At 40.4% G+C, this 25,322-nt stretch overlaps 1 protein-coding gene across 2 annotated transcripts in view; it reads right to left on the bottom strand.

The window, feature by feature from the left end:
• The window catches only part of PTPRO (protein tyrosine phosphatase receptor type O), a 143,937-nt gene that overhangs the window by 56,395 nt on the left and 62,220 nt on the right, over positions 1 to 25,322 (bottom strand). For both annotated transcript variants that reach the window (XM_005526958.3, XM_088055290.1), the window contains exon 2: positions 8,220 to 8,493. In XM_005526958.3, the coding sequence (XP_005527015.2) occupies positions 8,220 to 8,493 (274 nt within the window). The remainder of the gene's footprint in view (positions 1 to 8,219; positions 8,494 to 25,322) is intronic.

Here is a 25,322-nt window from a genome sequence, read left to right as displayed (position 1 = left end):
CACTCTGCTTTAACAGAAAAATTTCCATATTTGACATTATTATTTAAGCACTCGCAGTCATCACCTCAGAAACATTTTCATCTTTAATACTTGTCAATCATATAAGAGTGCCCAGACAAAATTAACACAACACTTGGAACTGTTTGTGACTTCAGCATAAATGTAGAGCTTTTAAGATGAGCTGAGAAAATTATCAGCGTAATGGCCAAAGGAAGCTACGTGAATAAAGACTTCTCTATTTTGATATCTGTACATTTCTTTATTTCATGGGTAGTTATACAGTCCCCATTCCTACCATGTGAGAGGGCCACCAGCCTTATCTGCTTATCCACATCAAACTTGTTCAGAATCAACTGTACCACTACCATTATTTTACAGATGAAGAACTGAGGTACAGAGAAGTAAAGTGGTTTATTGGAGGGCACAGGGAAAGCTTGTGCACGGGAAGGAGGTAAGTCAGGAACTGCTGCTCTAGTGCTCTGAATTCAGAGTCAGACCACAAAAAGTAAGAACAATGTCCTGTGATCTGGAATCCAGAGCAGCATAGCTCCATCAGCCATGTCAGTTCACTGCTGCTGGGAGTCTGGATTGCTGCTGACATTGAGAGCCACAGCTTTATTCTGCCTTCTCTGTTCATAAAAAACCCCAAGACAAACTAAAAGAAAAAAAACGCCTTTTGTTCAATGCTCTTCTCATCAAGAAAAACTTGACAGCAGCCCAATTATCCTGTGGTTAAGAGGTCCAAGCAAGGTTATACTGTTAGCTAAAATCTGTCATATAGAGATAGTTAATGCAATTATGCCTACATCTTTATAAAAATTAGCATATTGATTTAGTTCTTGCACACTATAGGGATCAGATTGCAAAATTCAGGCTGTTGATTAGTACAGCCTTACAGGATCCATTTGAGTTCAAAATTCTGCTGCTGTAGGCCCTGGAGAAAAACTAATAAAAAATTTTTCCCCAAAGAGCACACCATCACAACGGGCAAGAGAAAGAGTAGGTGAAATGGGAAAATCAGAATCAAATGTGGAATTGTCCCACAGGAGGTGGAGTAGGTTAATCAAAGATGGAAAAGCAAGACTGTAGTGAAAGAGAAAATTAAATCCCAATGACCAGAAGAGCATTTTCACTACAGCTTTAAGTTGGTGATGAGAAACAGAGAAGAAAAAACAACTGGGAATAAAACCATAGATGCAAACAGGATCTCTCACCAATGTGTGTCATTTCTAACTTTGCCAGAGCATGGAAATGCAATAGTGTGGGATCATTAAACTATTTCTTGTGGCAAAGACCCTTTGTTATCTTCAGATAGATATCAGTACATTTGTACATTAATCACTTACAAAGAGAAACTCCCCATCTCACAGCTACTAACTTCATTGATAGGACCTGTGAAAATTCTGCTATTTCATGGGAGCCTGCAACAGAGCAGGAGTAAAGCAGAGCACAGGAAACAAAGCCTACCCCCTTCTTACTGCCAAAGCTCTTCCCCTCTTATTCTATAGTAAATAGTGGAAATGACTACCCACATGACCAGAGGGTTCATATCACAGCTCACACAGCACATGAGAGTAGTTTAAATGTCAATAACAATCTCTAAATAGCACAGTGCTTGTGTGCAGTCATCTCTCACGTTAGTGGGTGTGCCCTGGGCTTCCTCCCGCTATCTCATTCACATCTGAGGTCTCCTCATTTCTGAAAGAGCTACTGAAACTTTCTAATGCCAGTGATTCAATTACCCCATTTTATTCCTTCCTACAACAAATCAAATAAAGGATGGAAGCTATATTCATTTTTAATCCAAATGATTTTTCCTCCTGATGCTTTGATTTAATTAACCAACAATTGAATTAAGCGGTAATCACCACAGACTCCCTTTCGTGTCGCTATCTTCCGCTCACCATCCTCTCCTTGCTCATGGCTGATGCTAGCAGAGCTGCATGAGTGACATAATGCAATTTAAAGATTCTTCCATTATCTTACTTCCTCAGCACCAAATCTTCACATCAAAAGCTATTTGCACATTGTGAAATTAAAAGAAAGCTCAGCAGATAACCATCATGTTCTGTCTTTCACTTACTAACTGCTCCTAGGGTTATTAAAATTAAAGAATATGTAAAATGCCACTCTTTACTATCTATATTTATAATTCAGAGCCTAAACAGTCTGGTCTTTTTAATTTTACTATTTTCAGTGAGTAGGATCCAGCTTGTCACAGATTTCAGTGGCTGTCAAGAAATAGCCTAAATAAAGTGGAACCACAGAAATGTAATACTTAGAGCTTTATAAAAGCTCTTTATTATGCTGAAGTCATATTAGACTTCAGAAGGGACTTAGAGCATTTCAATGTGCCTCTAATAGTTTAAAGTACCTCTTCACTTACAATCTCTTTATTTTTAGACCTGGAGATTATATTACAAACACATAGACAAGACTGCAGGATCAAGACCTGAAAATGCCATTTTTCTTAGTGTCTCAGAATCTACTTTTTCTGTAGCAGCTGCTTTCCCATTTTATCTGTTTACAGGAAATTCAACTTCTCTGTTTATCCTGGACTTTCCAGCATTTTGCATTTAGCATATAACTTGCATTACACAAGCATCAAGATAGCATAATAAATGTGCCTAACATCTTCTTCCAATGCCCTGGAAAATTCTGAATACTAAATCCTCCATTAACGTATTCAGCTTGTGTCAGATGCATTAATATTTGCAATTCAGGGGGGGAAAAAAAGAAAAAAGTGCTGTGAAAATAAGTACCATATTTCAATCCAAATCATTTTGTTTGTAATATGTGTAGATTGGGTCACTCTACAAATGGAATTAATGGTTGATTATTGCTGTAGTTTAGAATAGAGCATTACATGTGGGACTGAGATCTCTCACTTCTCACACTGGAACCCAGATGAATCATTATTTACCTGCATATTGTGACTTTTATAAAAAAGATGCTCTGTTAATGGAGTGACCAAACCCCGTGGGTAATTCCCTTTATTCACAGGAAGAAGTTGTGAATTATGTCATTTTCTCCCCAGGATGACACTATTAATGTATCTGTATGATTACTGGGAATAAGGCACAGCCAAGGTAAAGCTTCCATTACACTGTAAACTTTAGGAGGTTTTATCTCTTGTTAAAAAGAAACCATCTTTGAGATTAAAGTTCAATACTTGGGAACATAACATTCGAGTTTATGACAGGCAATATTGTGATATTGTAATACAGGTGATATTGTGCTATTGCTTATGAAGGGAGCAATAACATAAGTGAAAATAGTACCTGAGCAATGATGACACACAGTGTAATTCCTACATGGCCACATAGGGTGATAAATAAAAAGATGGCACAATCCAAAAAATAAAGTTGTCACAAAGGCATAGCTATTGTTCTTGAACAGATTTAGGCCAATTGTTTAGATCCTCCTTACAATGCAAATTACAGCAGGAAATCATATAGTTGCAATTCTTTCTGTTTCTTTGATTCTGATGGAGAAGTTTTTTCACCCTTAAAAGAGGATAACATGGTTTATTTGATGGGAAAAGATGAGCACTGATGGACCCAGATGCTGCTCTGAGTTGCATTTCAAAATTAGGGCTGCCACTGCTAACCAGCCTGTTTTTAAAGGCATTTCACATCATCCTTTAAGAAAGAAAAACATGAAGGGCTAAAGTTTCACATTTCAGTAGGGACAAAAACCCCTCTGAAGCTCTGAGTTAAAGAACTCTGATCCATTAACAAGCCAGAGGAAAGGACTGGACCTGCTGAATCACTTCCTGCAGCATCTGGCACAATGACAACGGAGCATTAAGTGGGTCTAATGCCAATTACTTTCTGAGGGCTGGAGATCAGAGTCCTGTTGGTCTCTCGAGGAGAATATTTCTGTAGGAGACACAGAGGCAGAACCCTCCCTAAAGGGAATATATTTCACAGTCATGCATGTAAGGGACCATCAGCTTTTGAAACAATGAGATGTTTTACCACTCAAAACTCCTAATCATCAGCTAAAATAGAAGCCAGGCAGAGCTGCTCTTAATTACCATCAGAGATCCTCAGATCTGGATTTCTCCAATTCCCAGCAGAGACACATTTTTTCCTGCAGCACACAATAGCTTTGCAATGTACTGCTTTCCCCATTCCTTCAAATGTATAAACAGTTTTTCTTTCACAATATAAAGTTGGCAGTGAATATGGAACAAAAATAAAAAAGAAGAAGAAGATGCTATATGGGCTCATATATTCACCCTAGGAAGAATAAAATAAGGCTTCAAGGTGGGAAAACGTAGGATGAGTGAGACTATCAGTCACCAGTTTTACAGATATGTTCTTTATTTCATAAACTACCTTAATATCAATTAGTAATAAGGTGGAATTTTCAGTCAAATATTTTAAAACACTAAGTAAATTGTACGAATTCCAGAGTTACTTCATCCCCATCGAAAAGCTGCTCCAAGAGCAGAGAAAAGCAGGCTTGAAAGAGTTGTGTTAGATACCAGAACTACTTGAACATTGTCCAGACTGAGGGAGGGCTGGTAGGAAGGTCACTTTGACAGGCACAACACAATTGCACTCACAGGAATCCAGCCAGAAGGGTGAGATTCTAACAACTATTCTTGTCAAAACCATTGCAAGGATCGTTGAAAAGCAGTCAGGGCTTCCTTTTTTCTCCTTCAGTGAAGTACCGAGCCCAATTTGCTGAACACAACTTTGCTACACAGTCAGAGGCAAAAGGTGCTATTTTGTGCTAAAATTCCATGTTACAGGTTTCTTATCTAAGAGTTTTTAAAGAGCTCATCCTTTTCATTACAACAACCTGGACCTCAGGGCCTAAACGAGGAAATTCTGTCATTTGTGGTGTTTTGAGAAAACCCTGAAATTATTCCAATCAGAGACAAGCAGAACTGTGCAGTCTTGTAGAAAAAGGACCAAATTCACAATGGAAACCTCAAAAAGAATGTATACACATGAATATGTGCATGGATGATGTGCTCACATGCGAGACAAGGAGGTAATCCAAGACAGCCAGGATGGCTGCATTAAGGGCAAATTGTGCCTGACAAATCTGGAGGTTTACATTGAATGTGAGGAAGAACTTCACTGAAAAAGTGGTCAGGCATTGGAATAGGCTGTCCAAAGAACTGGTTGAGTTGTCATCCCTGGAAGTGTTCAAAAAATATGTGGAGGTGGCACCTGGGGACATGGTCTGGTGGTGAACTTGACAGTGTTGGGTTAATGCTTGAACTTGATTATCTTAGAGGTCTTTTCCAGCTTAAATGATATTATGATTCTATGTTATAGGTATATTTATGTGACATGATTTTGTATTTTTATATGTACATATTTATGGCCATACATTTATATGAAGAGTTACACATATATATGCCTATATCTAATGTATAAAATATAAATTTCGTTAGCTTTTCAATGCTTTTCTGGCCAGAAACCTTTAAGGGGTAAAACAAAAGGCTTCTCTTAAATGGGTTCTTCTCTTGCTTTTGCTTGCCAATTCCCTTAGATGTATCATATTGATGGGAGATGTGAACAGGAAAATGTCATCAGGATACACCATCGGAAAGCAGAGGCCTTTCACGACTCTCACTGAATTTCTAAGTAGGTAATGTCTTTGAGGGACCTTGGTCTCATTTTGACGGGCACTTTTTGGGTAAATTCAGCTCTGTGTGAAACTCAGACCTCAGAAAGGCTGGATCTCCTTTGCAGACTCCAGGAGACCCCAAAAAACTCTTGTGAGCACTGCCTTGGGAATAACCACACTGGCATCACTGCCTATCCTGCTTGATTTATTTTGTGGCAGCCTGATGAATGGGGTCAATCTGCCACTGGTAAAGCTCTCCTGACACCAATGGAGTTAGAACAGGAATTAATTTGGTACTGGAAGCTAATTGCAATGCACCATTCTTTCATGTGTAAGATATAGATGGAGTAATTTAGATAGTTACATGTCTTTGTATCATTAAATAAACCAAGAATATTAAACAGAGAGCATAAGGCAAAAAGAAAAATATAAATCTATCCTAATTATTGTCTGCCAAAAAAATCAAGTTGATAGCCATAAAATTATGTAAAACAGGCAGGGAACAATAGCAATAAGAGGGGGGAAAACCCAACAACAAACCAAGTACACCTCATTTTTGTAGGAGAAACCAGTGGTCACTACAGGAGTCTTAAGATCTCTTCTCAAAACCTGAAGGGTGCTGAATCACCTTAAAAAGCCCACCCTATCATGCTGTCTTTTCATTCCAAATTTCATTTCAGTTCTGTAGCCTTGAGCTCCAAAAGATGAACTTAGGAGCAAAGGCTGCCACAAGAGAGCCAGCACCCATCAGTCTGCCTGACAGAAAATACCAGGGAGGAGAGTGGATCCTTTCCCTTCCAAAGCTCCCGATTTACAGCCTACTGTCAGAGTTCAGTGCATCATCCTTCAGTGCTGCCTGCAGGACTGCCCTTCCTTTTCCAGGAACGTGGTTGTCTCTCTGTTGAGGCAGAACCAGAGAAATCCACTGTTCTCTCTTTGTTTCCCACTGGGAGCATGGGCTGAGAGCCAGAATCACTGGTCCTTCTGAGGTCTGGGGGAGCAGCAGGAAACCCCAAGATGCTGCCAGCACACCCCCATCAGACAGGTGGTGGAACCATCAAGCCTTGCAGGAGTGGGAGTGACACAGGACATGCCCTTGGAGCCATCAGCCTCACACTTTTCCAGGAACACCTTGTGGAACCTCCCCTGAGCTAGAAATGGGAAGCCTGGGGCTGGCTTTGGTGGGCTGAGTGACTCTGGCTTCCTTCTTCTTTCAGACATTTGTGTGCACCATCTGCCAGCTTGGATCGCACCTTCCCTGTACCAGAGACCCTCGTGGGCTCTGGAAATCAAAGAGCAACGAGCCTTCCTGCACAACTGCAAATGCAGCACCCAAAAACCGCTAAAAATAAATAGTGGGGCTTTTTTTTCCCCCAGTTGTACGTGACAACAGATGCTTTAATTATTTTCTTTGAGGAAAACAAAGAGAAAATTGGATTAAAATTACTACTTTGCTCACAAGGTTAAAGCAGTCAAAGGAGAGGAAATTCAGGCTGCTTGTGAACCCTGAAATTGTTCAGTACTTGCATTACCCAACAACATGATACTTTTCCCATGGAAAGCTTCATGGTTTTCCTCATCAGGGCACAACTTGAGCACACAAGGGAAGGCTGAAGAATGTATAGATGATGTAAAATCTTGTTACTTCTAAATTTTAGGCACCTCACTCAATAAGACATGAACCTACTTTAACTTGAATGCTATTACCATGGATGGTGTTTCCTCATTGACACAATAATACAGGTACAAAAAATCCTAACTATTCCTCAGATGTAATACAACTAAAACTACCCATACAATCCAAGGTGCCATTTAGGAAAATAAAACAAAACCTGAAGATTAGTCTGGCTCCATCCAAACAGACTTTTGTCATCTTCCAGATGAAGAAATAATTTTATATTCTATAAATTGTTTTCAATTTCCAGGTTGGCACATAGAACCAGTCCTGGATCAGCCTCAGAGCCAGAAGCACTGCTGGAAATCTGTGGTACTTCGTATGGTGACAGAGCAAACAAAATCACACACCTCCCCCTGGATTAATGCACCTGGGAAGAGACAGGCTACTACAAATGTGTTCTCCATCACCAATACCTTCAGCTGTACTGGCAGAAAAACATGGTTTTGGTGACTGGGGTCACCAAAAGTTTAGTGCTTTCCAAGTTTAGTATTGCTTCCACACATTAACAATCAAAGAACAATGCCATAGCTTTTAAAAGAGAATAAAACTCATTATATAAGGGGACTGCTTACACTGAAAGTTCAGTCAACACTTGTCATGTCCTTTACTAGATTTTTGGAACTCCTGGTTCAAAGGGTTTAGGAAGAGCATCTGAAAAGGGGGGCTCATTTATCACACTGTTTCTAGTATGCTACACCTCAACGTTCAGGAAGGGTCAGCCAGGGGAAATCTACAGCCTTTCCTTTCCTTTTACCCACACCTCGTGCATTTTCACTCACACCTTGCCAAGACTCCTACCCTACTGTTCTCACAAAGGGATGCCTCCCACACACAAGCAGGACCCACTGGAAAAACCCAACAACCACCCAACCTTCTTCACAAGAACTTCTGGGGAAAAAAAGCCACACACAGAGACAACAGACAGAAGAAAAGAAGAGATGTTACTTACTGGTTAACACAGTGATTGATCTTGCTGACTTGGAAACCATATTTGAGTTCACTACCAAGAGAGTGACTATGTAATACAGGCCATGGTATTTGGCATTAAAAACCACAGGGGCAGGTAAAGTGCTATTGAATTCGTCGAACTGGAAAAAGTAGTTCTTGGATTCTCCAGCTATCTTCACAACATACACAGAGGATGAGCTCACCACATCTGATGCCTCCAGGGAGACAATGATACAATTGTCTTCTCGAACAGCAACTTGGAAAGGCTCTGCATTCTACAAGACAAGAATTAAAGAGTTTGTTGAAGTAAATCCTACTATTTTATTTTCACCTATTTCCCTTGTTATTCATAAGATACCCATGTTATATTTGCAATAAAGTTACATCTTATATTCTACAGGAGAGTTAACATCCAACAGGAGCAATTCAGGCTACAAGTCACAGTCAGCCAAAGCCCACAGGTATCTGATTATCAGAGGCCAGTCTCTCTGGATCCTGCTGTGTGTTTTGGTATTCCAGACACTCCATTCCTTACATCCCGAGGAATAAAGCCTCTGTCATCCTTTCATGAGGAAGGTGAAGTACAGCAGAAGAAGGATGAGATTGTAAAGGGTATCAGGGGCAAGAGGATTTCCAATAAAGCCTTGATGTCATTTAAATCCCCCAAAAAAGAGGTGATTAAATCAAGACTCTTTTATCTTGCAGAAATAGGATCATATATTCCTCAATGCAATATATTCTGAAAGCCTACAACTGAAGAATAATTTTTGGTGCTGCCTAAGCTTTTCCAAATGGGTATTGGATTAACCACACTTGCCCATTTCAGCAAGAACCAGGTGATAAGCAGCTCTCACCACTATGTCCATAGTTTTGGCTGGCACTTTTCATTTCCTAAGTGACAGCATTTAATTTTCAACATTTCTTTTATCAGCTAGATAGAATAACATATTCTTTTATTAGTAGAGAGAAAGTAGCAATTTAACCTTGTTTTCATGTATCACGACCGTGTTAAAACACTGCCAGCTGAAAACACTTTCCATTTTATTAATTTCAAACCAGCTGTCAGGAGAATCACTTGTTCTCTACAGGAATTTCAAAACAGATTCATGCTAATTAATGAGAAGGAAAAGTTCAAGCTTACTTCAGGAGTTGCCTTTTTGTTTATTAGACCACACCACAGCTTATAATTTTTTTTACCCCCCATGAAAGTTATAATATCTGGTATTTTCAGTTCCCAACTCCACAGTATTTTTTTTTGCTTTTTTTCATATTTCACCAGCTGGGAGCTCTCAGGGAAAGGTGGAAAAGCAAGGTTAGTTTGCAACTTCTTCAATCAAGTTGCTCCTGTACCAGGGAGAGCTAGAGACCTCCTTCAGAGATTAATTCTAGCAGCCTGACAACCTCCTATTTTCTTGAGGTTTTCTGTAGTGGGAGTCCTTCCATGAGAACAATATTTCTGGGATTTATGCTGCAAGAACCAGGATCCCTATTTGAAATTCACACATACGGCGTTGCCAACTCCTGGCATCCAAAAAAATACCTCAAAAAACCCCCATGAAAACAAAAAACAAAAAACAAAAACCAAAACCAACAACCACAAAAAAAACCAAACAAAAAACCAACAAAACCAGTGAAAAAACCCCACAAGAACAACAACAACAACAGTAAACCTGCTGGGAATAAAGAATTGGTTCTAGGAGTGTAAGATTTAAAGCAGCAGCCGTTTGTCTCCACATGTATTCATGGCATTATCATTTGATATTTACAGTGTACCTAAGGTTATACCACCCCACAGGCTTGAGACAAAGGCCCTAAGCAAAGCCACTCATCTGATCCAACAGGAGAGCAAGGCACAAAGCACATAATCAGTCCAACCCAAATAGGATAACCTGTCTAGACAGCTCCAAGCCTGAGATTAAAAATAGAGGCAATGCAAATTCAGCTGCTGATTTGAGGTTTGCTTTAGTTGGTCTTTTAAAAAATTATTTTTAAGTTGTTAAAATGGTATCTGCCAATGTTATCAATGGGAGGATATTTTGGTGCAGAAGCCTGGGTAATTTTTCACAGATGGCAAAGCGATTGTTCCAAAAGGTTTATAATGTAAGAGTACAACTACATAAAAGCTTCCATGTGTTTTCCTCAGCCTCAGCCGAATTCAACAGGCTTACCCTTGAGCAGATCAAAATTCCACATTTCAAGTGGTTGTATTTTGCCTTAAATCCCAGTCTAGCATTTGGATTCACACAGACTCAAACATTTAACTGGGGATTACGCTTAGATCTGGTCAAAACCAAGCAGAGGTTCTCTTAGCCTTCCTCCTCCCTGTTTTCTTTTCACTAAGAAAATCTGGATTCAATCCTTCTTCAGCCCTCCTGGTGTGGGAAGACAGGAGAAGGAAGGCACAGGTGAGCTGCCTTTCCAAAAGCACATGCACTATTGTATCACAGAGGCCACAGTTGTCTTCCAACACCAAGCAAGGATTTAGCAAGGTTATTCCTACATTCAAGTATAATCCCACAGAAGTCCGTGGGTTCTGACCTTCCACAGACTAGAGAAAAAAGAATGGTGTTGTCTCTAAAATTATTCTGACCTTTCCCTTGGCCTTGGCACTGAATCCCACGGTGTGGACTCCACCTGCCTACCTCGCTATGAAGAACCAGCCGAAAGTGCCAAACGAATTTACACGTGCCAGCAAACAGTTCAAAGCAAGTTCCTTATAGCTGGTTGTACTACAAATCATTTGCTATGCTAATCAAGGACAGCTGGAAATTAAGCATGTAATTGCAGAGTCATGGACATTCCTAGGATATAATTAAATGCTTTCAGAGAATGCTCATATGGGTTTGTGATTTTACTCTTTGATTCTTCCGTGGGTATTATATTAACCATAATGAAGACCATACTTTTATTTTTTCCCCTCAATGCTTTGGTGAATCCACAGCAAGCACCGTTCAGCAAATGATTCACGAGCCTTCTTCAACAGTTCTCACACATTTAGCATAGAATGCATCTTCAAGCCAAATAAACTCTCATTTGCTGCTGTTACCTATGCTTTTTTTGAGTCCTCTATCACCTTAAGCACGTGGGGATTATGAAGTGATAGCTTCCCTCATCCACGTGCCTGTGTCCAGATGCTTTGGAATGATGCAATTGCAATTGCAATTGCTGCCATGATGCATTTTTTGAGGGCCATCTCTTCAGCAGCCATCCAACCCAGCACTGTGCCCATCTGCAGGATGCATCCCTCTCCTGAGCGGTCCCTTTCCAGTGACCATGTGTCCCTCTTCCACACCTCTGTGTGCTCACAGGCTTTCCAGCAGCTGCATGCACAGGCCACATGGTTTGTGGGAGACATCTGCTGTTTATTATCCGCTGGCTCTTGAAATAACTTTTAGCCTTCAATTTCATCTTCTAAGACTGGAGCGGCAGATAAGAGATCAATCAAAAGAACTGGCAATTAACATGCCATGAGACAAAATCATTTATCTCCTTTGGACTATGGATTCCACTTGGGCGGTGTTTTAAAAGAACAGACCATTCTGGTCACCATTTCTTCAAGTTATACGAGGTCAGGGTTACCAGCCAGCACCGGGCTTGTGATTTTGAAAAGAAGGCTGAGCAAAAACCTGAGTATTTCCTCTAAGCACCACTGGAAGTGACAAACATGCCCCACTTAACTAGATTGTAAAGCCAGTGTGTCTTAAGACTGACAGCATCAGTATGGTAAATACACATTTCATTACTTCTGGTCAGCTACCTCCAGGATTTAATTTGCTGGTGTCACAGCTTGAGCGGCTGTTTCATGCCTGTGGGGAAATTTGGCAGGGCTTGTGCATTCAGAACCAAATGATTAGCTCCAACTTCCTTCCTAGTTTATTATTACAAGCTCGTGCCACGATAAAGCACTTAGAAGAAAAAAAAAGAAAGGAGGGGGGAAGTAAATCCCACAATGTGATGCCTGTTCCCAGTCATTTCCAGCACAGGGATGAGTCATGCTAGCGGAATTTCCAGCCAATAACCAGGTCCCAATTAAAATAAAAAGGAAGGGGAGGCAAGGAGATATACAACACATCAAATAAACAATATCCAAAGAGTAATAGGAAAATAAATGGTGTGCAGCAGAGCTCAGAGTCCCTTTTTCAGAAGTTTATATCCTCGGTTTATTTCCATATAACATAATGAGTTTTACACATGAGGAAGAGATCGAAGTTGCAAAGCAACTACTAATTTTAAGTACTCTAGCTTTTGAATGTCTCATTCTGAAACACATTGTGCCAGAACCCAATTACCAGAAGTGCAAGCAGTTATAAGTTCTGCTGACTTTAAGAGGAGCTGTGGACACTCATCAGCTCTGTAAAATTAAAGTAGTGGTAACTGCATCTCATTACCTAATGCCAGGCAAGTGCAACTAAAATCCCAAACAAATCTGACTTTTGTCAACTTTTACAGAGTAAATCCTGTACCATGACAGAATTTTCAAAGTGGGCATCTGAAATCCCAAAGCAGGAGCAAATTTTAAAGCTCTGAGGATCTATTTCTTAGGAACTGATCACCTACTGGATGATGTTGGACAAAAATAACAAATACAAGAAAATATTGAACACTATATCCACACCTCTAAGATGAAATACTGGCTGTTTTGTGAGTGATTCTACTACACTCAGATATATTTTGTCCTGGTGGCCAATAATGCTAATTTCACTCTAAATCACATGGTGACTCATTCTCACCACGATTCATCTTACTTAATATTGGGTACTTAAATGGAATGACTAAGCCAGGATGACCTTTTCAGCCAGAATACCTGTGGATTCATCTAAGACTGGAATTACTTTTGGAAATGCACTAAACAGCCAAAAGGCTGATGGTCCCAGCTTGGCAAGATTGCTGCAGTCCTCTGTCACTGGGTTCAGTGAGTCCAAGCCTTACAAAAAAAACACAGCACTGGGATACAGATTTTAGGATCTTGGCCTCTGCTACAGACTTGCAGTGGTATAACCACAGAAAGCACTTAAGAAATAAATAATACTGCAAAACATGGCTTCCTTGGAATTGCTGGCTATCATTATTAGTTCCTAGAGTTTCAACAAAATAGATAAAGACATCCTTAAAGACCATAGGGAAGTACATCCTAAGCTTTCCACATGTTCCTGGAGCAGGCTCAGACTTGAGTGCTGACTGCTAGAGTAAAGGATTTTTTGACATGATCTTCAAAAGTGTGAACAAAAATGTCACAGCCTTCTGACAAAAATGTAAAGACATTTGGAGAATAAGAATATTTATTTCTGAAGCTTTTGTTTTCATCTGTACATTCCCACAGGTTGTGTAAAGATCATCCTTTAGTAAACACTCTTCAGAAGAAATACTCCATGGGAAAAAAAAAATGCAAATCTGTATAGTTAAGATTTTCCATACAAAAAGGAATATTTTAACATGTAAAAGGCTAGCAAAATCTGCAGTTCTCAATAATTTATGGCTTGTGATTCAGGTTAACACATCATTTCTGGCATTCTGCTCTATGAATAGTGTCCTCAGCTCTGTTGCTATTCTGAGTCTCAGAAAGCCAGTAATAACAATCCTCTGGTCATATTTTATAAATGAGCTTCCACATTTCTTTGCTCTGGGAGACAGCTCTAAAGGGACAAGTATTTTTTCCCATCTCTGCCCACAAATGCAGAGCAGGGGGGTGGGATTTTTTTTTAAGCAAACATCATTCTGGTATGTACAGCCCACCACATTTTGCTGCCATTCTGAAGTTAATAACCTGGAAGGAAAATATTTCTTCACACAATCAACTGCTACTACGACAGCATTAAGTAGATTCCAGAATGCTAATTTCAGTAAGGCTAATATGTATCCCACTGTTAATACATCCAATACTTAATAAATTATTGCTAAATATATATTTCTAGCTCATCTTTCTAGCACAGAGGGCAAAACCCAAGCATAGTGTTCCAGAAGCCTTGATGTTAACAAAGTTTAAAACTACATTAGGAATTCACACCCAGGCAGACACAGTTTGGTTTCTCTCCACTCTAGATTTTTAGCTTTTCCCTAGTACTAAAATTATGTCAAAAAGCATAATTCTGCTGAAAGAAAATACAATTCTGGTCCCCTTCCCCAACTCAGGTCTTTATGGAGCCTCTGCAATTAAAGTTTAGCCATCCCTTGTGGATGTAGCCAAACACATGCCAGATGAACCTTGTACTTTAATTAAAATATATCTTCCCTCTTGAGCTTGTATATGAATAGCAGAAAATGGAAAAAGGGCATAGGAAACATATCACATTGCCTTAAATCCTTTAATTTTACCTAAATGTCCCTTCTCCAGTCAATCCTTGTTCTCTGGGACAAGAATGAGAGCAAATTTCTGCCTGAACCAATGGTAAAATAATCAGAGCTGAACATGTGCCAGGTGGGATGTGCTGGTTGGATCCCCTGCTAAATTCCAAAAAAGAGTGAGAAGGGGGAAAGGAAGAGAAACTCCATGTACACATTACCCTAAGAACACACACACTCTCCAGCAATTAAGGGCTCTCACAGCACAGCATCCACAGGGCAAAACAGCTGCAGCTACAGATCACTGACCATCCCAGGAGGAAGGAGCAGAACACCTCATGACAAGGCTGAAGGAGGAGGCAGAGTGAACAAATGAGCGATGAATTAAGGTAGATTCTGAAGAATTTGATTATTAGAAAGAAACCTCGCCTTCTCTGGTGACAAACAATCTCTGAGGTGTCTATACATTGCAAAGTGCCCTGCTGGAAGATGAGAAGGAACACTGGAGATGGGGGTTTTGGTGGCGAAGGACAAATTCATTCATGCTGTTCAGCTCCAAAACTGTGGACTCACCTCTGCCAATAATGGAAATCTGTAATAGAAGCTTCGGATGCTGAAACAGCTTCTGAGCAGCTGCTGGTGCTGAAAGGTGACACCAGGAAGTTACAGAGAAAATCCCTGATGTTCAACAGAACGGGAAGACTGATGTTGCATCATGAGAAGAACTATTCCAGCAGCATTGTGCAGCTGAGATGAACTGGGCTGGAGTCAGCTGAATTTCATACTACATGCTTTGGCAGAGATTATGACAGAGGGGTAAAGACTGACCTGGTGGGTGCTACAAGAGTGGAAAATGCCTCAATTTTGAATTTTTATGGTGCATATACACACTCCATGTGTGCAAAAGTGAACTAGTTCTTAAAGGCAGAATGCAGTGCTTTGCTACTTGCATTATCTATAAAGAGCACAGCTGGGGGGAAGTTAAGAGTTCTCACTTGTCAGAGAAATTGGAGACCAAAGTGGTTATAAAATTAATTTGTAATCACAAAGCAATGTAAGGGGAAATGGTGGAAGAGAACAAGACTTTCTCTTCCCCCCATGCTGATCTACAATAACAGAACAAAATAGACACGTTGGATTTATTTGTAGGGGCTATTCCAGAATCCTAATTCTTTGTTCCATATCTGCAAATGTTTTTAAAGGGGATTAGGCACCAAAGTGCCCTTAAGTATTTTCAAAATTCTGAGACTGCTAGAGAAGTATTGAAATTGGGATGCACTCACAAATATAAAAACAACACCCCCCCCCAAACCAAACAACCAAACAACAACAACAAAAAAAAAAACCAACAAAGAATTCCTGTTCCAAATCTGGTTTTGTGACATGAAGAATTCAGAGGCAAATGTGGGGTCCACTTTGCCCCCATCTAAGTCTGCTGGCATCACTTTGGTCTGGTGCTCGCCTTAAAAAAGTGGTCTGCCTTATTGCTGGTTATTTTTCTATCCCCTCCTGCCCCTCAGCTCCCCAGAAAAAAAGCCACAAACACCCACCACCCTCTCTTCAATGGTCACAGGAGTCATGGCATGGTCTGGAAAACCTAACTATGCTTAGTCCCCTTCTTCCCTGAGCCATAACTGTAATGTGGCTATGGCTATCCCTGAAAGATTGTTTACTCAGGTTCAAGTACAGGTTTATTTTGTTTCCAGATCCAAAAGGAACCTGATGTTCTGCACTTTGATTGCTTTGTGGTGTCCCTGTGCTCTCTAAACTGGCAAGAGATGAACACACAAGCTGCTGAGATTTTCCTCTTGTTATTTATATATCGTTTCTGCAGATGAATGGTATTTTTTCTTGCTGAAGGATTTGCTGTGGTAAAGTGTGTGTGTGTGTGATTGATTGATTGTTTTGCTTGGTTATGGGGTTTTTTTGCTTTTTTCTAACCTGTGCTCAAAGGGAAGCAAGCTGACAGTGCCATTTCCCTGATTACTAGCAAGAGATGGGCTCTGTAACTCTTTGTACAGCACAGGGTCAATTGCAAATCCACACAGAACATTCCAATTGTAGCTATAGCCCGATTTTCAATTCATTTCTACCGTGCCTTTAGGCTCAGTTCAGCCATTTGTGGTGATCTGATAAGTTCATAGCCACAGAAGAAAGCTCTGTCACACTGGCAAGGTGCTGCTCAGAAGTCATAAACACTCCCAAACTCAAACTCAGACCTTGTCACTGCCACCTTGCCCCGCAGGGATGGCTCCAGCAGGATTTATTTGGTTGTGGTGGATCAAGCATTTAGTTTTTAGCACAGCTGCCAGCGACTGACTTGAAGGAGGAGAAGGAGAGGAGTGAACACAAAGAGCTCAGGAAATGGAGCCAGGTCCCTCAGCTGCTGGAAAGTCCTTCCAGATGTAAAAGTGCCACCCCACCCACCCAGAGGAGGAGACTGGCCAGGGGACAATGACTGCTTTTGCCTAAATGAGGACACCTCAAAGATCTGCTGGCCAGAACTTTTGTGATGGGACTTCTGCACTTAGTGTGGGATTAATCTGCCTTCATTTTATCATAATAAAAATTGGGTGTGAAGTCAAATCTTATCATCTAGGTTCCCTCTGTACTCTGTAGGGAGAGATGGATCTGAAGAATTTGATTTACCCACTTAACCTTACACGAGCTCCCTTCTGCAGATGCTTGTCCCTCTCTGCACCTTCCATTTAAACAATCAAGAGCCAGATGAGACCAGAAACAGCTGTGTGTGGTATGATGGCAGCTGCAACTCAGATTTTGTAAAGCCTTTTTTTTTGGTCCAAATTGATATGATAAGGTTTAAGTTTTGTTTAGCTATTCTCTTTTTCAGCAGTATAAAAGTGCATGATGGCCATGACTGAGCAAGGAAAATAACTTTAAGCACACGGAAGGTCCTACTCAGCAAAAGATGTAAGCATGTCCATAAATCGTTTGCCTCTGTGACAAAGGCAGGCCCTGAGAACAAAGAATCAATCAGGAGATCAAGGTCTCTTTTCTGGAGCTGCCAAAGAGTCATAACCCCCTGAAACTCCCTTCTAATTTGTTTTGAGTCTTTTATGAAGTGAGGCTGTTGAAAAGTCATTCAAAGAATAATAAAAGTCTTGGTCTCAGGTGATGCTGAGCCTCCTGTTCTGCAGGTTTAGTGTTCTCACAGAAATTATGATGTGGTCATGTGGTTTTTACACTTGGCAGCTATTCAGTGGCCAACAGGGAGGCAGTCAAACCACTACAAATACATTCATCAGCCTAATATCTCAGGCTGAGGTAGCTCAGCGGTAATGGCATGGAGAGCACACACATCACATTTCTCTCTGGTTTGGCAGCTATGTACCCTGCGAGTGCAGAATTGAAAGAATTAAACTTTTGCCATTAGCTTTCTTTTATATATTTCTCTTTTAATACCTGACAGAGCTTTTCCCCAGGCATGACAATGGCTAGCCAGGCAAGAGAAGGCTTAATAAACTGAGAGATGAAATCAGCTGAGAAAAAGCTGTGCGGAAATCGGCGATGAGAAGTCTGTTCCCTGAAGTACAACTGACAGTAAAACCAAAATATAAATTCTCAGAATGCTGTTTCCTCATTTTAACTCAGGATGCTAAACCTCTGTAGTGTCTTCTGAAAAGGATGAATTTATAAACAGCATAACCTTAAATGAGTCAACATGGCCTTTCCCAGACATACACCACGGTAAATATTTACTGAGCTTTATTTCATAGGCATTAACTCATTGCTAATATAAAAAAGCTTTCAGGCTGCTAGACAATGTGCTGTGTAATCCTACCATTCTGACATTTAAAAATATGCACAGATCAAAAGTGATAATGACTTTCTTTCCTAGTTAGCTTCTAGATATGGGTTCACCATATATTCGTTTATGCTGTAATTTTCTTCCATTTTATGAAGTATTTTTGTTGCCAGTGAAAGAGAAGGATAAGGATGAAGGATGATGACATGGATTTTTATTTTTCTTTTGTCTTCTGTTTAACTCACAGTATGAAAGTGGTACTTCCATACATAAGCACTGGTCATTTTGAATTATACTAATCCAGGCAAAAATACATTTAGCCTGGTCTGACTGCCATTTGCAGGTCTTAGTGTGGTAATTTCTCAATAACTGCAGTGTAAATATACAAATCTCCCTTATCTCATCAACTCCTGCACTTCAAATTCATGCAGTACATGCATTCCCTGAGGTCTTATCCAACTCTTTGATGGAACCAAAGTATTTTTCATGATACTCCTGGGAGCACACCTGCCTGTTCTTTACAATTAGAAAACTGATGTGGCTCTTTTTCCTTAAATGTGACCATAAAAAGTCACCAGGAAAATTTTGTAAATGTATCTGGTGTCCTATAACCCAGATAAATACCTACAACATCCTTCAAAACACCGGAACTGGGCACTAAGGTATTTTTCATGTCAGGTTAAATGTGCACTCTTACACCTCTCCATCTTCACAGCATGGTCCTTCATAGATGTACAACAGGAAGATGTAAGAAAAGGCACACTGGCAGCCCTGAGCCCCTGTGGTAACAGAAGCAGCTTCATCTCCAAGCCAAATGAGCAGTTTCTCTTAGTTATTTATAGCCCTCTTAAATTTTAATTACTTTATTTACTTCTTCTCTGCCAGGTCCCTACTGACAGCATTCAGTTTTCTCTCCTCTTCCACTCCAGTGTGCTCTTACAGCAGTGAAAGCTCTTTATTATCAGTACCAGTCTACAATGTTGTTTCTCAGCTCAGATTTGCTCTGGATGCAGTTTTTGCCACCTAACTCAGGTGCCAGGAGAGACAATGGACAGAAGCTCCTGCCCAAACTGTTTCCCACCATCCTTTAGAAATTTTAAGCACCAAAGAAGGAAGAAGGCTGATGTTTCTTTGGGTTCTGTTTCTGTGGCTGACAATAAACCTCTGCTGTAACTCCTGCATGTTTCTGTGATGATTTCTCAAGTGATGAAAGAAGTGGGCAGAGCACACAGAAGAAACCTAAGGCTTAGTGAGTCATGGAGTTTTCTGTCCACCCCCTCCAGACTTCAGAGGAGAAACTCATTGCCCAACAGCACCCTGAGCTCCCTGCAATTCACAGCAGCAAAAGTCATTTACAAGCAAGTTTTTCCACAGCTTAATGAAACACCAGCAGTAATACACTCTGCACTCTCTGAGTTCAAGCACCAGGCAAAACTGACTTAAATTACCACAAAGATTAGGACCATAAACACAATCAGCTGGCATAGCTCAGTCTGTAAACAAAAAATGCATTTATCTATGGTGACAAAATTAGCCATGCTGTCCTTCTCTCCGCTGCTGCAAACACTTAGAGCATGCATGTGAAAGTGAACATTCATGCTTGCACGGAGTATTTGCATGTTTGTAATCAGTTTGACAGTATTCTTCTTTCTCGCCTTATTAGCTCTTCATTCAGTCCTCACACTGCACACCAAAAAGGCAGACAGAGAAAAACATCAACATCCTTTTAAAGTTGCACACAAGCACAGAATGGCTACATAAATAAGAAAATTAGACCCAAAGACTAGAGACCACGCTCCAAAGAGCAGCAATATCTTAGTATTGGCCACAATAAAGAGAAGCTGGGGAAATATTGGATTTTTTTCCCCCATTTGTCTCTACTTCAAAGAGGAGAAAAAGGAGACATGCATGACTGATGGTAATGGAAAACCTATTTGTGTCCAATTCACTGGAGAAACAGTACAAGGACATATCATCCTTGTAAAATAATTTGTCCTGTATTCCTTGAGCCAGATGAAAGTCCCATTATGTACAAAACAACACGTGCAGATGAATACAGATTTGGGAGATCTGTTATTCTCTCAATACACTGTCTTGGTGTAACCTCTGTCATGAAAAAGCCTCTTTCCAAGTGCCTCACTCTGTCATAAAGTGTGACTTTTTTGACTAACCTAGAATAGATTTGAAAGTGCACAGCAGCACCGAGGAGTCATTCATGATGAGGGCTCTTGCTGTGAAACAAAACTGGCACATGCTCCTGGAAGCTACAGCAATTAACAAGTGTGAAATCAAAAAGTCACACCACGCCGATTGTTCGCGAGGCGCGCAGAGCAGAAATAGAATGAAACAGCTACATCTTCATAGCCCTGGATGGCTCTGCAATTCAGAGAGATCTTTATGAGCACACAACAGTTTCATTCCCTCAGATGAGGCTCGGACTGATGTATTTGAACTTCTCAAAATTTTCCTCTTCACACCGCTACGAGACACAAGGTGCTCTTATCTCAGACGCTGCTCATTATTAATTCCCTGACCTGACAAGCTTGTGGAGGAACAGAAGATTTTTGACATCTAAAGAATGATTATGAAGTGACACAGGTATATGATATCATATCTAAGATGTTTTTTTCCTCTTGCAGTGCTAAGGAAAAAAAAACAAAACCACAAAAACCATGCCCAGTAGTGTGCCCAGAGCACTGGAGCCTCTTCAGCCTGCAAGCCAGTGTGCTGCCTCTAAATTTCAAGGGCTTACAGAGCAATTCCATCTTCCACATCAAACAGAGTAATGAAAGAAGATTAAAAAAAAATAACTAAAAATTAAAAAAAATATTTAAAAAAAATAGAAATAAATAAATAAGCTTTGAGGCACCATTCTCGGTTGAAATCTACTACAATCACATCACAAATAATCAATTCCAAGCACACAAAACGATGGCTCTGCCAGGAAGAAAGCAGTCTGCATCTACATGTGGTAAAACAGAAGCTGGAAGATGAAGACCATGCTTGGTTTATTAAGCTGTCCTTGAAAATCCAGGAGCTCTCATTCTGATGCAGATCAGAAAAACACAGTTGCCCAATCTGGCCTAAATACTACTGATGTTAATGTTGATTTATGTTTGTTAAGAAACCTCAAGTATTTTACCTGAAGCTGAAATCATTGCATGTAGTTTTATTCACCCTTAAATTTTGAAAAGTTATTATGAATGTATTTGATGGCCACATCTATGTGGTTGGTTTTGGTTTGTTTCATTGTGTTTCATGTGAGCCATTCCTAGAAATTTCAGAACACTTTAGCAAAATCAGCTCAAGAATGAGGAGCTAGGGAGAAATGCACAGATAGAATGATTATAATTCAAACAAAACTCCTCAAAGGGCAGAAGAAGCTACAACTGTGAGAACTAATTGATTGATTTGATTCTATGTACACAAAAAATGGTAAGAAGGATTTTGTACTGGTAAGACAGATTTATTTTTTTTAAGAGGGATTTAATTAAATATCCCTCAGATTTTATTTTTGTTCTTAGATTGTTCTTAGATGTTCTTAGAGCCCTGTTTATAAATGTTTCATTTCTCCTGACATTGGTTTAGCCCAGCTCCTGTTACCCCAGTGCTCCCACTTTTTTCCCTAAATGCCAAACTACCACACCTGGATAATTCAGAGTTGAAGTGAACACTAAATATTTAAAACACGTTTCCTGTGTGTTTTGGTGATGTCAGCTTTCATATTGAATCCCCTCACTGGTTATCCTGCACAGACTCAGGTTTTACCCTTTTCCACTCAGTACTTTTGCTACCATTATTTGGTGCCACTCCTCCCCATTACCTGCCTCCTGCTCTGCCAGGAGCAGGGAACACAAATACTTATTTCTGCTTCTTCCCCTCCTGCTCCCTGTAAGTGATACTGCCTTGCCATCAATAATAAAGAATGCCTCCTTTATGTAGAGCTTTGTAAAAAAATCTCAACAGCTTCTGTCAATTTGCTTCATGTATATATTTAAAAATTATATAAATAGGAAGCATATTTCATGTAAAACTTGCATATGGTTTGCTCTTATGTTCCTCACTTTTAAAAATGAAGGTTATTTTCAAGTGTTTTTTATCTCCAACTAATTTATCTGTGTCACATTCCTCAGTGTCTCTCTTCTGTACTGGTTGTATTTTTTTTTCTTGCTCCTGACTGATGTGGAGACTAAGCTGGTTACCTCAGCCAGCAGCCAGCCCAAAAGGTTTCCAGCCCTACCAGGAGCTCTCACTGCTCCTTCAGCCTGCATTGCAGCCATCCAGCACAGCTGTGGGATCAGAAATCTATTTTAATTTTCATTTTTTGCTCCCCAAAAGGGTAAGGGTTTTGCATCTCCTCTGTTTCTGTGCAAAGGACGTCATCATCCTTAACGCGCAAGAGCAATGTGACAACCCCACCAATAATTTTGTTTGAAAAGCCTTCAGTTGTGAAGTATTTTCTAACGTCAGTTATGGCAGCTGGGAAAATCCTTCTGCTAAGTTTCCCCTTATTTTGTGCACAGAAACAGTGCTTTTTTGACAAGAGACCAAGGAAAGTCAGCCTGAAATATTCGCGTATTCCTCTACGCATGGCCACTGCAGTGACTAATCCCAATTTGCTCCCTTAACTCTGCCTCTCTCTCCCTGTTCAGAAGGCAGCTCAGTCCTGAAAACAAATGAGTGTGGATGAAAAAAGGTAATTTGTACTTGGTTTATCTCCCCCACCACGCTTCCTCCAACTCCAAATTCAGTAGCAAAGGAGTATGTTTTGGTTCACTAGCCCAGCCTACATTCCCAGCTACTATGTTAACAAATAGCAGTGAAAGAATATTTTTGGTTAATTATTTGGTTCTACTGTTGCTATTGCAGCTGACTGGGGAAGACGAGGAAATCTGTGTGGTTTATGGCACAAATGTAATGTGGGAAGTGCTCACTCCATAGACTTGCTGGGCCATCATTCAGTTTCCCAGGAAGTTTGGGAGCACTTCAGTCTTAAACTGAAGAACTTAAAGAAACTGGTATCAAGATTGGAAAATGCTCTGTATTTCTGTGATATGGCATCTTTTCACTGAAGAATATCAAAGTACTCTTCTAATACATGTTAATGAGCCTTCACAAGACTGCTATAAATACAGTATCATGTGTATATGACTCATGTGGATTATTAATTTTACATCACCTACCCTGCTGCTTGAACAAGAGTGACAGAGCAGCATTCAGGCAAATTCCTCTGTGAGAACTTAGCCAAAATAGCAGTACCAGTGTCTTCAGGGGTCAATCTGCCTCAAGGCTGATTCTAGTTAGCAAGATTCGGGCAGAGAGAGTTCCCTGCTTACCACAGCCCTCCCAGTACACTGCTCTTTGACAAAAATGTAGAGCATTCTTCTAATAAAAAAATAAAGTCTAAAGTAATGTGTAATATCTCCTAGGTTAAACCTGCCATACTATGCCAGCAGCTGGGTGCAAGGAAGAGCAGGAACTTTGCTGGGGGGTGGATATGGATCCAAAAGGCACAGATCCTCAATGGGACATGATCTTAATTAAAAAAAGCAGGAGGAAAAAGCAGTATTTAATCTCTTTAAACTTACCTATGCCCTCAACTGAATGGCATTTTTACTTTGCTTTGTTAACTATTAACCCTGAATTACAGAAAAGCCCTTTGTAATTTCAGTGTTCACTCTACTCCTGTGGCAATCACCCCATTGAGAGGTTCCACAGGCAGAGCAATGATGAAGACACGTGAAGGATTTGTTTTCTGGGTGCTTTACAGGAGCTGTGAGCCAGACAGATGCTTTTTAATTGAGATAAAATGACTCTGTGCTCCTACAGGTTGATGAGAGGTCAAGTATATCCGCATGGGGTTAGCACTAGCCAGTGCAGCTTCCTGTTAGCTTAGAGGATGGGAAGGTAAAATATTACCTGGCTCTGAACTACCACAAGTTAAACAAATGGTTAAAGGCCCCACAGAGGGTAAATAATAGAGCTGAAACCATAATAACCAGATTTCTTTAGCCCAGTCTCAGTGGACTCAAGAAAGGTGGATCAAACCACCCATTTCACAGTGATCTCTTTCTCTCCTGCACACAGGATGACTGAGGTGGTGGAATTCAACCCAAACAAGGCAGGCAAATTTCCCCAGCAGCCTCCACAGAGGTGAGAGAACTGAGACAGGGAAAGGAGAAACCCCCAGGCACAGCACTGCTCTCTCAGACCAAAAAAAGGAAGAGAAAGTGGAGAGGAAGATGCTTCCTCCTGTCCTCCAAATGGGAGGAAGGACAGGGAGAGCAGCTCTAGGTGTCAGTTAAACCCAGCAGCTCTTCCCACACTGAAACTCACACTCATTTCTTGTCTTTGTTGGTAGTTCCTCTCCATCCTGAAGTCAAATAACTCCAAAATTTCCCAATATTCAAATCCAAGAGCAGCTTCTGTAGCTAGTGTACCTCTGAACTCTAAGCCATCCATATCCACTACAAGTTTCATTCTGTAATTGCTACATTTGTTTAGAATTCAAGTCTGCAAGTTTTGATTTAAATGGAAAAATGTCAATTCTCTGCCTTTGTCAATTCAAAAAACACAATGAAGCTTAAACCTATTTAAGTGATGCACTTAAGCATTTCCTCTAGTAATTAAAGATTGAATTAAGAACTTTGCCATTTAAAAGGTTTCTATCTCAGCCTGGTTTTGCTGTACTGCAAGTAGTGTACATGGATGTGTTCTGTATGTCAGTACAAAAATGCTCTGACATTCCAAGAATTTCATCTGAAACAGTGGGAGAAACATGAGAAAATTCAAGGGTATCTGCTTGCAGGTTTCAGCAACACAGCACAGCCCTCACCCTAATCTGGTGACCCTAATGGCCTTTGAATTCCCAAGGATGATCAATCCATGAAAAGCTAAGAAAAGAATTGGTGACAAAACACGTGCAATCACCAGCAGAGAACCTGAGAGAAACTGCTGTGCACTGGGATCAGTCAGTCCTGGACTGCCTGGGGGACAGCTGCTTCCCCAGCCTGAAAAGGCTCCAGAAAGGATTTATCACCCCTTCTGCTAGGGCACAGC

The sequence above is a fragment of the Pseudopodoces humilis genome, chromosome 5 (genome assembly GCF_049639895.1).
Source record: "Pseudopodoces humilis isolate 2021_Gansu_Grassland_sample_001 chromosome 5, ASM4963989v1, whole genome shotgun sequence".
NCBI lineage: Eukaryota > Metazoa > Chordata > Aves > Passeriformes > Paridae > Pseudopodoces > Pseudopodoces humilis.
The sequence above is the reverse complement of the archived record's forward strand: the minus strand, read 5'-3'. Positions and strand labels throughout refer to the sequence as shown.